Source organism: Agelaius phoeniceus, chromosome 35 (genome assembly GCF_051311805.1).
Source record: "Agelaius phoeniceus isolate bAgePho1 chromosome 35, bAgePho1.hap1, whole genome shotgun sequence".
NCBI classification, from domain to species: Eukaryota; Metazoa; Chordata; class Aves; order Passeriformes; family Icteridae; genus Agelaius; species Agelaius phoeniceus.
In genome coordinates this window covers 2,914,678-2,932,229 of record NC_135299.1, presented here as the reverse complement: position 1 = coordinate 2,932,229, position 17,552 = coordinate 2,914,678, and the positions used below count along the sequence as shown (strand labels likewise).

The 17,552-nt window shown below is 56.5% G+C and overlaps 1 protein-coding gene across 1 annotated transcript; it reads left to right on the top strand.

The window, feature by feature from the left end:
• Positions 1-8,425: 8,425 nt before the first annotated feature.
• AQP5 (aquaporin 5) lies at positions 8,426-11,603 on the top strand. Its single transcript, XM_054649132.2, has 4 exons — positions 8,426-8,968; positions 10,190-10,351; positions 10,582-10,665; positions 11,418-11,603. Exons 1-4 carry the CDS (start codon positions 8,606-8,608, stop codon positions 11,601-11,603), a joined length of 795 nt encoding a protein of 264 aa, XP_054505107.1. The 5' UTR covers positions 8,426-8,605.
• Positions 11,604-17,552: the final 5,949 nt, after the last annotated feature.

The window sequence follows — 17,552 nt, the reverse complement described above, 5'->3', positions numbered from 1 at the left end:
CCAGCTTTGATCTGGCCCAGACCTGGTGTTTACCCACAGCCAATCCATGCAAACACCCCCAGAGGGCTTTGCCAAGGCAGCGCTTCCAGCCCTGGTGTGATCCACCCAAAACCAGGGACTCTGCTTCCCTTTGCTCCTTGATGGTGAATTTGAATTTTAGCTCAGAAGAGACTTCTCAAAAATTCCCTCTGTTCTCAGCAATGGCAATAAAATAATGTTTTAAATCAATCCCAGTGTCAAATTGTATTTCTTTTATCAAATGCTCACTTTTAAAAGTCATATGAGGGTTTTGATGCCTTTTAAAGGAAAATTAATCCATCTATGTGTGCAGGAAAATCCCAGCAGACTTTTCCAGAAGTCACCCTGGGCATGCTCTACTGTGGAAAAAGCCACAGCTGAACTCAGTTATTTATTTAAATTAATGTTGGTGCATTCAATATCTCTTCTCCAGATTGAAGCATTTCATTTATTATTTACCCTGACAATGTTTAAGTCTCATGGGGCCTGAGCCTGAGGTTTAATGTCTGATAATGGCTCTCCTCTTTCCCATGAAGTACTTTAAATTCCCTTTTAGCCCCTGAATTCGAGCACAGGGATCAAATACTGACAGGCCACCCCAGAGCCTCCCCTTCTCTGGGCCAGATAACCCCAGCTCTCCCAGCCTTTCCTCCCAGCAGAGCAGCTCCATCCCTCAGCTCATCCTGCAGCCTCCTCTGGGCTCTCTCCAGCAGCTCCAGCTCCTCCCTGTGCTGGGCCCAGGGCTGGAGGAGCTCTGCAGGTGGGGTCTCACCTGGGCAGCTCTGCAGGTGGGGTCTCACCTTGGCAGCTCTGCAGGTGGGGTCTCACCTGGGCAGCTCTGCAGGTGGGGTCTCACCTGGGCAGCTCTGCAGGTGGGCACTCACCTGAGCAGCTCTGCAGGTGGGCACTCACCTGGGTAGCTCTGTAGGTGGGCACTCACCTGGGCAGCTCTGTAGGTGGGGTCTCACCTGGGCAGCTCTGCAGGTGGGGTCTCACCCGGGCAGCTCTGCAGGTGGGGTCTCACTTTGGCAGCTCTGCAGGTGGGGTCTCACCCGGGCAGCTCTGCAGGTGGGGTCTCACTTTGGCAGCTCTGCAGGTGGGGTCTCACCTGGGCAGCTCTGCAGGTGGGGTCTCATCTTGGCAGCTCTGCAGGTGGGCACTCACCTTGGCAGCTCTGCAGGTGGGGTCTCACTTTGGCAGCTCTGCAGGTGGGCACTCACCCGGGCAGCTCTGCAGGTGAGCACTCACCTGAGCAGCTCTGCAGGTGAGCACTCACCTGAGCAGCTCTGCAGGTGGGCACTCACCTGGGCAGCTCTGCAGGTGGGGTCTCACCTGAGCAGCTCTGCAGGTGGGCACTCACCTGGGCAGCTCTGCAGGTGGGGTCTCACCTGGGCAGCTCTGCAGGTGGGGTCTCATCTTGGCAGCTCTGCAGGTGGGCACTCACCTGGGTAGCTCTGCAGGTGGGCACTCACCTGAGCAGCTCTGCAGGTGGGGTCTCACCTGGGCAGCTCTGCAGGTGGGGTCTCACCTGAGCAGCTCTGCAGGTGGGCACTCACCTGGGCAGCTCTGCAGGTGGGGTCTCACCTGGGCACAGGGGCAGAACCCCTCTCTGGAGGCTCAGCCCAGGCTCAGGGAGCTCTGGGTCCTGTCCAGCTCTCACCCCCAGAGTGTTTTTAGGAGTTTCCAGATTCCTGCAATGATTATCAGAAGTCATCAATTTATTTTTGGTGTTTTTCAGGTGATTCAGAGCCTGGCTGTGATTTCAGGGCCCTGTGCCTTGGTGAAGCTCCTCCAGCCCAGGTGGGATGGCAGTGCCAAGGGGAGGGGGAAATCACCTTCCCAGGGACATCTCCCTCCCCACATCCTTCCCATTTGTTCCAGGCTGTGCTCCTTGGAAACCAAGGAAGGGCTGCACAGGTGAAGACATTTCCACAGCAAAGACCTTTCCAGAGGAAAAACACCACTGCCCCCAACTCGGAATCCTGAGGACACAACAAATGGCCCAAAAGAGTTCCAAGTGAGCAGAAGGGGGCCTTGGGAGGTCCCTGGTGCTGGTGGCTTTGCTGGAAAGGGCTGGACCTGAACATCAGGAGGGTTCATCCCACCTTTCCCACTGTGTGGTTTGGTTTTCCAGCCTGGCTTTGCTTTCCCTGACACTCATTATCCCATGGGACAATTAACGGTGGTTTCAGGGCAAATGAACTCCTGAGGGGGCAGAGCAGCCCTGACCAGCAGGAATTACTGAGCAAAGAGCAGAGCAGAGCTGTCATTAAGCTTTGTCAGCAGTCAGCATTAAAGAGCGTCCAGGTGGCATCCAGGGTTGGCAGGTGACTGTCACCCCCAGCAGCCACGGCAGGCTGCAGCAGCAGGGACAGCACAGGGGACATGGGGACAGCCCCAGAGCTCAATGTCACAGCCACAGGGGACATGGGGACAGCCCCAGAGATCAGTGTCACAGCCCCAGAGCTCAGTGTCACAGCCACAGGGGACATGGGGACAGCCCCAGAGCTCAGTGTCACATCCCCAAAGCTCAGAGTCACAGCCCCAGAGCTCAGTGTCACAGCCCAGAGCTCAGTGTCACAGCCCCGAACTCAGTGTCACCATCCAAGAGCTCAGTGTCACAGCCCAGAGCTCAGTGTCACATCCCCAAAGCTCAGTGTCACAGCCCAGAGCACAGTGTCACTGTCCCAAAGCTCAGTGTCACAGCCCCAAAGCTCAGTGTCACAGCCCAGAGCTCAGTGTCACTGTCCCAAAGCTCAGTGTCAGCCCCAAAGCTCAGTGTCACACCCCAGAGCTCAGTGTCACAGCCCCAAAGCTCAGTGTCACAGCCCCAAAGCTCAGTGTCACAGCCCAGAGCACAGTGTCACTGTCCCAAAGCTCAGTGTCACAGTCCCAGAGCTCAGTGTCACTGTCCCAGAGCTCAGTGTCACAGCCCAGAGCTCAGTGTCACAGCCCAGAGCACAGTGTCACTGTCCCAAAGCTCAGTGTCACAGTCCCAGAGCTCAGTGTCACAGCCCCAAACTCAGTGTCACAGCCCAGAGCTCAGTGTCACTGTCCCAAAGCTCAGTGTCACAGCCCAGAGCTCAGTGTCACAGCCCCAGAGCTCAGTGTCACTGTCCCAAAGCTCAGTGTCACAGCCCCAGAGCTCAGTGTCCCAGCCCCAAAGCTCAGTGTCACAGCCCCAGAGCTCAGTGTCACAGCCCAGAGCTCAGTGTCAGCCCCAAAGCTCAGTGTCACAGCCCCAAAGCTCAGTGTCACAGCCCAGAGCTCAGTGTCACAGCCCCAAAGCTCAGTGTCACAGACCCAGAGCTCAGTGTCAGCCCCAAAGCTCAGTGTCACAGCCCAGAGCTCAGTGTCACAGCCCAGAGCTCGGTGTCACAGCTCAGAGCTCAGTGTCACAGTCCCAAAGCTCAGTGTCACAGCCATAGAGCTCAGTGTCACTATCCCAAAGCTCAGTGTCACTGTCCCAAAGCTCAGTGTCACAGCCCCAAACTCAGTGTCACAGCCCAGAGATCAGTGTCACAGCCCCAAACTCAGTGTCACAGCCCAGAGCTCAGTGTCACTGTCCCAAAGCTCAGTGTCACAGCCCCAGAGCTCAGTGTCACAGCCCCAAAGCTCAGTGTCACAGCCCAGAGCTCAGTGTCACTGTCCCAAAGCTCAGTGTCACAGCCCAAAGCTCAGTGTCACAGCCCCAGAGCTCAGTGTCACAGCCCAAAGCTCAGTGTCACAGCCCAAAGCTCAGTGTCACAGCCCAGAGCTCAGTGTCACAGCCCAGAGCTCAGTGTCACTGTCCCAAAGCTCAGTGTCACCATCCCAGAGCTCAGTGTCACAGCCCCAAAGCTCAGTGTCACAGCCCAGAGCTCAGTGTCACAGCCCCAAAGCTCAGTGTCACAGCCCCAGAGCTCAGTGTCACAGCCCCAGAGCTCAGTGTCACAGCCCAGAGCTCAGTGTCAGCCCCAAAGCTCAGTGTCACAGCCCCAAAGCTCAGTGTCACAGCCCAGAGCTCAGTGTCAGCCCCAAAGCTCAGTGTCACAGCCCAGAGCTCAGTGTCACAGCCCAGAGATCAGTGTCACTGTCCCAAAGCTCAGTGTCACAGCCCAGAGCTCAGTGTCACAGCCCCAAAGCTCAGTGTCACAGCCCAGAGCTCAGTGTCACAGCCCCAGAGCTCAGTGTCACAGCCCCAAAGCTCAGTGTCACTGTCCCAAAGCTCAGTGTCACAGCCCCAAAGCTCAGTGTCACAGTCCCAAAGCTCAGTGTCACACCCCAGAGCTCAGTGTCACAGCCCAGAGCTCAGTGTCACAGCCCCAAAGCTCAGTGTCACAGCCCCAAAGCTCAGTGTCACAGCCCAAAGCTCAGTGTCACAGCCCAGAGCTCAGTGTCACAGCCCAGAGATCAGTGTCACTGTCCCAAAGCTCAGTGTCACAGCCCAGAGCTCAGTGTCACAGCCCCAAAGCTCAGTGTCACTGTCCCAAAGCTCAGTGTCACAGCCCAGAGCTCAGTGTCACAGCCCCAGAGCTCAGTGTCACAGCCCCAGAGCTCAGTGTCACAGCCAGAGCTCAGTGTCACAGCCAGAGCTCAGTGTCACTGTCCCAGAGCTCAGTGTCACAGCCCCAGAGCTCAGTGTCACAGCTGTGGCTCTGAAGCCAGCACTGAAGGAAGCCAAAGCCTCGTTGCTGCAGGGCAGGAGAAAGTGGAAATGCTGCCAGCCCCAGGGCAGCGGTGTCATCGGTGTCATCACTCAGCTTCAAAGAGAGGGCAGCAGATGGGGGTCAGATAAGAGGGATCCTTGAAATCCCCACCTGAAACACCTGCACAGGGGCATCCCAAAGCAGCAGCAAAGCCTTCCCTGCAGCCCTCGAACTGAGGATCACGAGGGCAAAGTTTGCTGCTTCTGCTCTGTGATATTTCAGTTTTTCCTTATCAATGCCTCATTGCAAAATGCTGGAGCTCAGCCAGCAAGAAACACCTTTTCTCTCGAAAAACTGAACCAAACTTTCTCTTCTGATGTCATCCCAGCTAAGATCTTTGGGCCATCTCATCCCAGCTCATGACTTTAGGTCATGGGTTGGACTTGAAGATCTCAGAGGTCTTTTCCAGCTCAATTAATTGTGTTTCTGATCCCAGTTCCAGCAGAGTTGGCGTCTCCTGTTCAGGACATCCTGTCACTGTTGTTGTTCCTGCCTCCATTACTGGGCCAGTTCTAAGGTTCTTGGCTGAGGTACAGAGCCAGGTGAGGGGGAAATCCCAAAGCCTGGCTCAGCAGTGTTTGTAACCTGAATTTGGAGCAGCCTCTGCCAGGCCCCGAGGTGCAGCACGGAGCTGATCTCACCAGAAAAAGCGAAGAAATGCAAATTAACAGCAGCAAATTAACAGCAGCAAACTAACAACAGCAAACTAACAACAGCCCCACACAGGCTCTGACCACGAGCAGGGTGACAGCAGGGACTGCCAGGGGTGGCACAGGGTGGCCCCAATGACACACAGCCTCCCTGGGCGAGGCAGCCCCGGGTGAGGATGAGGCAGCAGCTGCCTCCCTCCCACCCCCTCCCCGCTTTGGGGTCCCTCTCCTGAGTGGGAGACGGGGGCAGGTTTTGGTTGTGTTGTTTGTCTGCCGATACCAGCGAGGAGGAGGAGGATGAGAAGGATGAGGATGAGGAGGAGAAGGACGAGGAGGAGAAGGATGAGGAGGATGAGGAGAATGAGGAGGAGGAGAATGAGGAGAATGAGGAGGATGGGGAGGATGAGGAGGATGAAGCAGGCAGCCAAACCTGCCCCTGTTGCCCAAAGCCTCCCGTGCTGTCCCTGCAGGGCGGGCGGGCAAGGCGTGTGTGACCCCTGCACGTGGGTGTCCGTCTGTCAGCACCGCCTGCCCCAGGCCTGCACACCTTGCCCAATCCCATTAAACCTGACACATCAAAGCACTTCCAGCTCAGCCAAGCTCCTCGGGTGGCACGGAGCCACGGAGAGGACGGGGAGCCTTCCAAATGCCAGGGCTGGCATCGGGGGAGCCAAGCAGGAATGCCCTCACTAACTCCGAAAGCTGATCCTCTCTAATATCATCCTAATCATTAAGAAGCTGTGAACCAGCATTGGCCTTTTAAACTAAAGAGGGCTTCCCCCCCTCCTTAATGGTATGCCTCAACTAAACCCCAGCCCCTGATTTTTTATCATGCTCCCTTCATGACTCACTTTCTCTTTAGTTACCCAAACTTCTGTCATTCATATCAATAAATCCCCCCTCTAGCAAGCCACCCATGGCTCCAAGCACTACCCCCTGAACCTGACCATGAACTTAACCTTCTTTGACCAGTTCTCAAGCCCATCCTTCCTAGGAATCCCACTAATCCTCATCTCAATGACATTCTCAGCTCTCCTACTACCATTCCTAGATAATCGATGAATCACTAACCAGCTCTCAACCCTCCAACTATGGTTTATCAACCTAGTTACAAAACAATAATGCCTCTAGACAAAAAAGGACACAAATGAGCCCTAATTTTAACATCCCTCATAATCTTCCTCCTGGTGAGAAAAGGTTCCCCAAGAGCCTCGGGAGCAGAGGCTTTGCGTGGTGCTTTCTGGAAGTTTTCCCTGTCATTCCCAACCCTATTTGATTAGATCTCCTAGTCAGCTGCAGGATTTTTCTTGTTGTTATCCACGCTTGGGAGGCTGGAAGAGCATTTTTGGCTTTTCAGCCAAAGTGAGGAGCGTGCTGGAGGAGCCGACAGCAAAATGCAGCTGCCCCCAAGGGATGGGGACATCGAGGAAGGGTTTGAAGGATGGGAACAGGGAGCATTTTATCCTGCTGAAGCCACAGACAGGGCTGAAGGGAAGTGGCAAGTAATTACCACCCTGGAATCCAGCCAGGGTGTCTTGAAATACCAGCTTGCAAAACTTTCACCAAAACACGCCAACGGACCAGGTGTTTCGAGGATAACAGATCTGGGCTTTGACTCTGCAATCAGCCCCGGGATCAGCAGATCCAGGAGAAAACCATTATCAGGAATTAAGGCTGTAACAGATCCTCAGTCCCTTGAGGCCCACCAGGTCTGTTTTGCTCAGGATTTTGGGTACAAAGAAAGAGAAAAGCTCATTTATTTCCAGTCCTGGACAAGAATTTCCCTCTCCTTGCTCTGGACAGGAATCCTCCAGGTGTTTGACCCCCCCCCCCCCCAGGCCTGACAGCCTCCTCAGAAGGCAGCAGTGTTGAACTATTTGGATTTAGGGAGGATTTTACCAATGTCCAATTGGTTTACAATTTTTACCAATGCAGAGCTTTGCTCCCTGAGTGCTGCAGTGTGGCTGCCCCTGGCAGCCAGGGATAAAACCAGCCTGGGCATCATTTGGGAGAGGAAAAGTGAATCAACCAAGAAAGGACAGCAGATCTGGCACCCAAACCCATCTAAAAAAATATCCTGGCACAAGGCTGCAAGGGCTACGAGAGAACCAAGAATTCTTTGTTAAGTGTCACCCGAGACCTTTTCCGCCCCAAAACCTCTGTCCCCACCAGCTCCATGGGCACAGCCCCGAGAGCCTCCCCTGCCCCTCCCTGCCAGCCAAGCATCTGCCAAAGGATGGGTTTGGGATGGAGGGCAGCGCCCCAGGAACATGAAAGGAGATGTGTAAACACAGCCTGTGTCCATGCAGAGCCTGTGGCTTGGTGCTGGCATTCCCAGGAGCAAAATCATTGCTCATTGAGCAAGAGCTGGAAAGGCAGAAAGAAAAGGAAAGGGCGCAGGGAGACAGGGGAGGAGACACCGTTCCCAGCTGCACGTCCCAATTCCAGCACTTGTTCCAGTGCTCTGGAAGGAGCAGCAGAAAGGGCAGGGAGCAGAGGTTCCCAGCCAGGCTCTGCACCAGGAGCCCTCTCCATGCCATTTCTCCATCCACGCACCTCAAGGAAGCTCCGGCTCATCTACAGCTCCCCAGACGGACAAAGCTTCCCTCAAACCCTCCCCTGCACCCTGGACAACCGCAAACCACTTGTTTGCTTGAGCTGAGCTCTCTTCACAGCCTGGGAGAAGTTCCAGGTGTTTGATTTTCCATTTCAAGGTTCCATGGAAATCGAACGCACTGGAGCCCGGCCCCAGCAGAGCTCCTCCAGCCCAACAAGGGTTTTCCAACAGGAGGAGTGTGCAAGCACAGGGAAGGGAGGGAGGGAGGGAGCAAATATTAACTACACCTGTGCTAGTGAAACACCCAGGGCCTGGCAAGAGGCAGTAAAAGCCAAAAGCAGAGGAGGGAGCTCAGCCTCGTTATGCAACCTCGTTATTCAACGACCACAGAGACACCCTATAGGGGCTCTTTGTTTGCAGAGGGAAAGGAGAGAAATACCACCAATATCTGAGTCACAGGTTCACCAAGAGGCTCCAAAGACGTTTTCAGGTGGAAACTTTTGCAGGTTCACATGGTAATTTGGGAGGACTGGCTAATCCCCTGGCTCCACCCACCACCCTGTAACACAGCTCCTGCTGCTCTTGCATATATAGATAGGTATGGCCCTACACCCGGCTGCACACACCAGAGCCCGGACACAGAGCAATCCTAAACTTTCTTCCTCCCTGGCTGCCCTCCACCTGCTCCCACCATGAAGAAGGAAATACTAACCCTGGCCTTTGCTCGAGCCGTCTTTGTGGAGTTCCTCTGCACACTCATCTTCGTCTTCATCGGGCTGGGCTCGGCGCTGAAGTGGCCGTCGGCGCTGCCCAGCATCCTGCAGATCGCGCTGGCCTTCGGGCTGGCCATCGGCACCTTGGTGCAGGCCTTCGGCCACATCAGCGGCGCCCACATCAACCCCGCCGTGACCATTGCCTTCTTCGTGGGCAACCAGATCTCCCTGCTCCGCACGCTGCTCTATGTGGTGGCCCAGCTGGTCGGGGCCATCGCCGGCGCCGGGATCCTCTACGGTGTCACCCCCGCCAACACCCGCGGCAACCTGGCCATCAACGCGGTGAGTCCCTGCCCAGGATCTCCCCTCTTCCCTCGCCTTCCCCTTGGCACCGGCACGGGGAGGAGAATCCGTGGGGATGGATCCTCAGCGCTCTGTCCCGCACACACGGCGGGCTGGGAATGGGACGGGAGCGGAGCCGAGCTCAGACATGACGGCTTTATTGTGCGAGTGATGAGTGGGATGTTTTTCCCTCCTGTAATGAGGGCTTCCTCTGTCCTGAGGGCCCCGTGAGTCACCCGCACCATTGAGATATTCCTGAGTGCAGCCTCTCCACCTGGAGATTAGCGCGGGACAGGAGCTGTGCCAGCAGCAGGGGGAAGGGAGGGAGCAGAGCCCAGTCAGACCAGTATGGGCAGGGGGAGCAGGAGCCCACTGGAGTCACAGCCCTGGGGGAGCCGGGAACGGAGACGGGTGGGGAGAGTGGTGGGCAGGAGCTGGAGAAGGAGCGAGGGCAGGACGGTGTCGAGGGGCCCCGAGCAGTGGGGGCTGCTCCCAGGGGAGGAGGGGGAACAGCAGAACCCTCTGAGATAAGCAGGAATGAAGCACGGCCTGAAACCCTCGGGGCAGTGCTGGAGAACATCTGCAATGAGAGCGGTGGGGCTGCTGCTCCAACCACGGACAGGCCTGGGGGCAGCACAGACGTTCACTGGGATGAGGAGCTCCAATGCCTCTCATTCCACAGGTTCCACATCGCAAACAAGCCAGTTTTAGATAAAAAATGAGCTGTGATGGGTTGGGTTACTTTGTCTTTCCCGTGTCCAGAGGGGTCGAGTTCCCCTGAGAGTCCCCAGAGTTTTGTGCAGAATCACTGAGACAGAACAGCCCATCCCAGGCCACGACCTTCATCCCAACCCTCTCCCTCCATCCTATTCCAGCTGCTCCTCATCCTCCTGGGCAGGTGCTCCACAAAGTGCAGGATGAAAACAGCCTGCAAGGATCAAAGAAATGCAGGGAAAAGGGATTTGGTGGGAAAGCAATGCAGTGTTGTGGAGACAGGGAAGTGGAGATGTGGAGAGCCCAGGGAAGGGGGAGAGAGAGATCTTGGAGAATTGCAAAGAAAGAAAGATCATTCCTTTCAGAGAAGGAGCAGGGACTGGGCAGGGGCCCTGGGTGTTTCTCCTCCAACTTCACCCTCCCAAACCTCCCAACAAAGCACCCGGGAGCCCTCCTGGTGGTGCTAAGCCCTGGGAGGGTTAATTATTGTCACTCTCATGGTTCCAGCTCAACAACAACATAACCCCAGGCCAGGCCCTGGTGGTGGAGATCATCCTCACCTTCCAGCTGGCCGCCTGCATCTTCGCATCCACGGACAACCGGCGCAGCGGCGTCGGCTCCCCCGCGCTGTCCATCGGCCTCTCCGTCACCGTGGGCCACCTGGTGGGGGTGAGTCAGGGGGGTCCTGCGAGCACAGAGCTTCCCAAAATGCCCTCGAGCAGTTGGTCCTGAGGGAGCTGCTCTGGAGGAGCAAACACAGGAGACTTTGGGGTCTTTGGTCGTGAGGGGTCATCTCCAGCTCTCTGGAACAGAGACACCGTCAGGGGACACCTCAGTCCCTGCTCCCAAAGGGTGGCTCTGATCTGCTCCTTAACCCAGGGTTCTTTCCACACCACCAGATTTACTTCACCGGCTGCTCCATGAACCCTGCACGCTCCTTCGGGCCCGCCGTTGTCACCAGGAGGTTCAGCCCCGCGCACTGGGTGGGTGTTGGTGGCACTGGGGACAGGGACAGGTGGTGGCCACTTGGGGACAGGGCAGGGGTGGGGGTTTCAGAGCCCACCCCAGGCAGGAAGGGTTAAAAGGGGCTGGAGAAGGAGGGAGGTTTTGCCCCCGCAGGAACAGTTAATGCCTGGGCACAGAGCCAGCCAGGGGACAGAAATGAACCCCTCCCAGGGTAGGCTGGGTGGGAACAGCCTAAAATCTCATCCAGTCCCACCCCATGCCATGGGCAGGGACACCTTCCACCAGCCCAGGATGCTCCAAGCGCCATCCAACCCAGCCTTGGACACTTCCAGGCATGGAAATCATCTGTGGTGCCCTCTGAGCACCACTGGTGCATCATCTGAGGGGAAGGAAGCCCATGGAAGAGCCCAGCTTGGCCTTTCCTCTCACCCAGCACTTCCTGCAAGCTCAGCCCCGGACTTACAGAGCAGGTTTGGCCCTCAGTGAGCACAGGCTGGGGGGGTTTCATCCCAGGAAGTGTCTGGGACAGGTATTTTCCTCTCTGCATGGCAGAAGATGTGGAGCAGGGATGGATGGATGGGTGGATGATGGATGGGTGGATGATGGGGGATGGGTGGATGGATGATGGATAGGGATGGATAGGGATGGATGGATGGATGGATGGATGGATGGATGGATGGATGGATGGATGGATGGATGGAGGTGCCATGAGCAGAGCTGGAGCAGTAGCCCCAGGAGCTGCTCTCACCACGTCCCTGTTGCTTTCCAGGTGTTCTGGGTTGGGCCCATCCTTGGGGCTTGCTTGGCCTCCCTGCTCTACTTCTACATCCTGGTCCCCTACTGCATGAACATGTCTGACAGGGTGGCCATCATCAAGGGCACCTACGAGTCTGAGGAGGAGTGGGAGGAGCAGCGGGAGGAGAGGAAGAAGTCCATGGAGCTGACCCCACCGTAGGAGCAGCTGGCAAAGCAAGGCTGAGGGAGGGGAGGAAGGCCCACCCATGGGCTTGTGTGTGCCCCACGCCAGGCCACCACCACACCCAGCTGCAGCTGCTGACTCTTCATCCAAACCTTCCCATCCCGGCCCCCGGGGGTGCCGGAAGGCCGGGGGCTCTCTGTGTGTGTAAAGAACCCCTGCATCAGCTCTAGAACTTCTCCAGCTTCCCCACAGCCACAAAGCCCCTCAGCCAGGCCCTGGCACCCTCGGCTCCAGCTCTGCTCCCTGGCAGGGCCCCACGCCCCACACCGGGGCACCTGCAGGACCTCACCTGGCCCAGGGATGGGAACACCTGGGGGAAGGGGAACAACTGCTTAGGGCAGGGGGTGCAGATACCCCCAGCCCAGGGGCTGCTCGTAGATGCTCTTTCACCTTTCCTGGTGCTGGGAGTCCTTTTTATTCCCAAAAGAACAAGACATTTTGGATTCTGTGTTGAGATCTTTGTATTATAGTTTATTATTTATTGCAAATAAAGGAAAGTAAAAAAAAAAAAAATCCTGGGTGCAAATCAGCTCAAGTCTCAAAGTTTAGAGGGAAGAATGGATTGAGCTGGACACAAACTCATCCCAAAGGGTCAGAGAAATAGCAAGGCTCAAACCCTGGATCCTGTAGGAGCTGCTGGGTTGGGAGGGGAAAACCTGAATCCTGGGAAGGATGAGTGGGTGCCTGTGCTGGAGTGGGGAAGGTGCAGGGCAGCTGCGAGTCCATCTGAGGCTGGAAGGAGCAGGAGCATCCTTGCAGGGCAGGAGCAGGAACAATCCTTGCAGTGCAGTCCATCCAGGGCTGGAAGGAGCAGAGCATCCTTGCAGTGCTTCCAACCCTTCCCACACGGCCGGTTTGACTCCAGCTGTACCAGTTCTCCCAGACGGCTCCGTGGGTGCCCTCAAAAAGTGACCCACAACTCCCCAGCCCCTCAGCTGTGCCAAACCCACACCTTCACCTGACCTTCTGCTCTGGCCCTGCTCTTCCAGTTCTACCACAACCCTCTGCCAGAGCAGCTCCCAGCACAGGGACACCGGGACAGGCACAGGGACACCAGGACAGGGACACTGGCACTGGGACACCAGGACAGGGACAGCAGGACAGGGGACACTAGGATAGGCACAGGAGCACCAGCACAGGGGACACTGGGACAGGGACACTAGGACTTCTGTGCCTGTCCTAGCGTCCCTGTCCCAGCATCCCAGGGACACCTGGACAGTGGCACAAGGACACCAGGACAGGGACACCCACCCCAGTCCCCTCCCCAGCTCCAGCCCCTCCTCCTGCTGCCCAGGGGAGGTTCCCCCCACGGACCCCCCCAAGTGGGAGGAGGCTCTGCCCTGGGCACTCCCCCGTCCCGGGTTCAGCTCCATCCCAGCCGGAGCGGGAGGCTCTGCCCTGGGCACGCCCCCGTCCCGGGTTCAGCTCCATCCCAGCCGGAGCGGGAGGCTCTGCCCTGGGCACTCCCCCATCCCAGGTTCAGCTCCATCCCAACCCGGAGCGGGAGGCTCTGCCCTGGGCACTCCCCCATCCCAGGTTCAGCTCCATCCCAGCCGGAGCGGGAGGTTCTGCCCTGGGCACTCCCCCATCCCAGGTTCAGCTCCATCCCAGCCGGAGCGGGAGGCTCTGCCCTGGGCACTCCCCCATCCCAGGTTCAGCTCCATCCCAGCCGGAGGCTCCTGCAGCCCTGGCCGGGGAGGATGGGCAGCCCCACCTGGATTTTGGCACTCCTGGACCTGCAGTCCTGGCTGAGCCTGGGGACAGCGCTGTCACTCCCCCAGCTGTCCCAAGAAGGGGTTGGGGACAAGCAGGAGGAGGAAGGGAGGTAGAAGAGCCCTTTGGGTCAGCAGCAGGGCAGGAAATTAAACCCTGCAACCCCCCAAGTGTCCTCAGGGATGGGCTGAGGATCCCCCACACCTCAGTTTCCCCTTTTGAGGGATATTTGGCCACCTTCCCGTGGGGGATGAGAAGAACACTGGCCCTGGGGAGATTAAAGCAGATCCCAGAGATCCCCTCTCAGGGGCTGGGGCAGGGCAGCCCCCCAAAACCTGCAGCCCCCCAGTGTGCTTCCCCTGCACCCCAGAACCCGGGGATGCACCCAAAGGGTGCACTCAGCCCCCCCAAACTGGGAATCTTGGCCATCCCCCTGGTTCTGGAGCTCTGAACCCCATCCATCCCCACAGCACAGCAGGGATGGGGGAGCCCCAGTGGGAACTGGGGACCACCACAGCTCCCCCCAGGTGTGCCCAGCCCCCCCAGTCCCTCCAGGTGATCAACAGCAGGGGAAGGAGCTCGGCTTGGGTGTGAGCCCTCCCGGGATGAATCAGAGGCTCCTGCAGCTCCAGCTCTGTGTCAGCACTAAAAGCACCCAGGGCCCAGCCCTGAGCCCAGCTCGGGCGCTGCCGGGGGGATTTGGGGTCAGTGGCACCCCAGAGCAGGGCAGGAGCAGCTGAGCCCAGCAGGACCCCTCAGCAGCACAGCCCAGAGCTCCTTCCCCCCCAGCTCCCCTGGGCCCTGAGGATTTGATCCGGGCAGGGAGGTGAATTCAATCCAGACTCAATTTTGGCATCCAGCAAACCCTGTGACCTCACCTGGCCAGGGCAGGGCCCAGGGCAGGGTTGGGAAAGGACTGAGGGCCTCCCACCTGTCCTCACCTGTCCAGGAATGGGAACAGCAGCACTTGAAAACCAATGGAGAATTTATTATTACTACTTCTCCAACATTCCAGCTCCTTCAGACTCGTTTTTAATTAGATTGGAAGGCTGGGAGACAGCAGTGCCCCACTCACTCCCTGAGCAGAAATTGGCTTTTCATGGAAAAATTCACCTTTATTTCAGCAGAAACAGCAAGGCCAGGTACAAACCTGCATGTTCACACTGACTTACCTGCAGGGCTGTGCTGGTTTTCCTGCTTCTCCCTAAAACAGGAGTTTCATTTCCATTCCGTTCCGTTCCATTCCACACCTCTCCACCATCATTTGGGGAATAAAAAGGTGAGTTACACTTTATTACCAGCTTATCTTACCCTAATTTAAATGTTTCTCACCAGGTGAAACCACTCCAAAGGCACCTCATTACCATTCCTGGGTGGTTTTGCTCTAATTAAGGGTTATTCCCTGGACGTGCCCACAAGCAGCTGCTCTGCTCTAAGAAGATTTCACAGGTAATTCCTCACTCCTGAGTACCTTTTCCATCCTCAGGTAATCACTGCTCAACTTTAAAAACTGGATTTTTTTTTTTGCCTGGAGGGAGGACAAGCCCAGGATTTTCACAGGTTGCAGCAGTCTGGAAACTTCACATTTTTAATACATCAAAGGGATTTCAGGTCTATTTAAGTCTAATTAATGAAGATCTCCACCAGATAATTTAAATTCCCTGAAACCCAAGTTTTCTGGACAGGGGAGGAACCAGGGCCATGAGAAGAAGAAAAATTCAGTGGAAATGGCTCAGTTAAGGATTTTTCTGTGGGATGCAGGAGCTTCTTTGTTTTTGCTCCTTGCAGAGGGTGAGGCCCAGCTCTGTCCAGGAGGGAGCAGGGACAGAGCTCCACATCTGGGGCATATCCCTTCCACCCTGCTCCCAGCTCAAATTATTGTGCATCCCTGAACGTTTCCGTTGAATCCTCAGGTCCTGGAGAGCAGAGCCTGGTTTCACCTGGAAGCTCAGCTCAGCTCAGCTCAGCTTGCTGGGAAGATGAGGAGAAAACAACGCAGGAAATCCCAGAGAGGGAGAAAAGCATCACAGAGGGGCTTGAATCCCAGCTGGGAAGTCCCAGGGAGCACCTCCCTGCTGCAGGAGGAATTCCAGGGCTGCTCTGGAGAGCCCTGAGCAAGCAGAGAGCAACTCAGGAGCACCACGAAGGAGCTGAGCCAGAGGAGAGAACTGAGAACACAGAATAGAACCCAAAATAAAGAACACAGAACAGAACCCAGAACAGAGATCGAGGCTCCACACCAGGGAACTTTATTCCTGCAAATACTGACATTTCCAGAACATTTCCAGAGCATTTCCAGAGCATTCCCAGGGTTGAAATGCCACCAGAGAGGAGTGAGCTGTGCCCCAGGAGCAGAGCCCAGCCTGGGTGTTGGCATTAGTCATGGCACAGGCTGTGCCAGCACCCACCTCCTCCAGAGCCTTCCTCCTCCTACTCAGCCTCTGCCCAGCCTGTTGTGCCATGAGATCCCTCGTTAGGAGCCAGGAAACAGCTCCCAGGCCACCAAGGGACAGCAGCCACCCTTCCTGTTGTCACCCCGGCCAGGAACGTGGCCTCCGCCTGAGCAGCACCTCCTGCAATTTGTGTTTGGCTCCCTGGCTCAGTTCACGGGGATTTGGGGGTCAGGCTGGGCACCCTCCAGTGCTGCCAGTGCCACCAGTGCCCTGCCTGGTCCCCACAGTGCACTGAGACCCCAGTGGGTTCATAATTCATGGAAAGGTGAGAGCTGCCCAAAAAATGCCCAGGACATTGAGGAGGCAAAGGGCCAGAGATGTCCAGAGAGCAGGAAGGGCAAGAGGAGCTCCAAAGGTGCTTCTGTTCCCACTAAACACCTCCCACAGCCCCCCAGCAATAACCTCTTTAATAACTCCCAACTTTAATATGTCCCAACTCCTACAGCCCAAAAAACGCTTCTTTAATAAATCCCAACGATTTTTATAAGTCCCAACTCAACTCTAATAAGTTCCAACTCCTTCAGCCCCTTCAGCCTTCAAGCCAGAACAGCTGGGAGTTTTTAGCAGGTGTCCCAAGGCAGGGACCAGGAGGGGACAGGTGTCCCCCTGCCCTGGGTGCTCTGGAGCAGCGCCCCTGGGAGAGCCAAGGGTGCCGAGGGCAACTCCTGCTGCCCTCTGCTGGGATTGCCATGGGGAAAGGAGAGGAGGCCAGGAAAACCCTCCCCAAAACGGCCCAGCTGAGGGAAAACCCCTCTGTTGTTTCCACCCACCCTTCCCAGAGCTCAGCCTCAGCACCCCATGGACATGGAGGTTCCTCCCTGGGGACTCCATTGGCGCTGCCGGCGGCGCGGCTCTTCCCGCTGCCAAGTTTCCTCTTGCTCAAGGTTTTGCCTCAGCTTTCCAAGATCTGTTTGTTCTTAATCACCCTCCAAACAAAGTCCAGGCGGCTCCTCTGAGGGCTGCTGGGGATGGCATCAATAAAAATCAAAGGTAATAAGAAGGGAAGATAAAGGTGCCCTGCAGGCCTCAGCTTGGCCTGACAAAGGGGCTTTGTTGGGAAAGGTCAGCTCTGGAGCTGAGAGGGTTTCCCAGGCTGGAGAAAGCAAGAACCCAGCAGGCAAGGAGGGGATTAAACTCAGCTTTGTTAAACTGCAGCCCTGGGGTGAGGTGTTGGAGCTGCCCCAGCTGCTCCAGCCAGGCTTTGGGCTGAGTTCCTCCAGAACAGGAGCTCTCCAAGCTCAGTGCCTCCATCCAGCCCCAGGATGGGCAGGAAAAGGAGGACAAGACCTCGAGGGCCCTCTCCCTGCACAGAACCACTCAGGAGAACTGGGACCTGATCCATGGCAGAAAAAACCCCTGAAAAATCACCACGAACCCGCAAAATAAACCAAATAAATCCCCTGGCACGAGGCCTCCAGGATCCAGGCCCGGCTCTGCCACTTGACATTAATCCTGCTTGGCAAAGGCCACGGGAGCTCCTGTGCCCAAAGCAAGGTGCAGCTGCAGGTTGGGATAAAGCCCTCTTGTGCAGCCAGGATTACAAATGGGGATGAAAACAAACTTAAATGTCCAGCACAATGAGCCTTTTCTAAAAAAGTCAGAAAGAAAAAAAATAAATCGATTCCTCTTCCCCAGCAAATCTTTCTGCTTTTACCAGTGGGGATTTTTCCCTCCTGCCCAGGAGCTGGTTTCTCTGGGGACAGGGCAGGTGGTTCCCTGCCATGCAGCCAAAGAAAATGAGCCCTTTCTCCATTCTTTT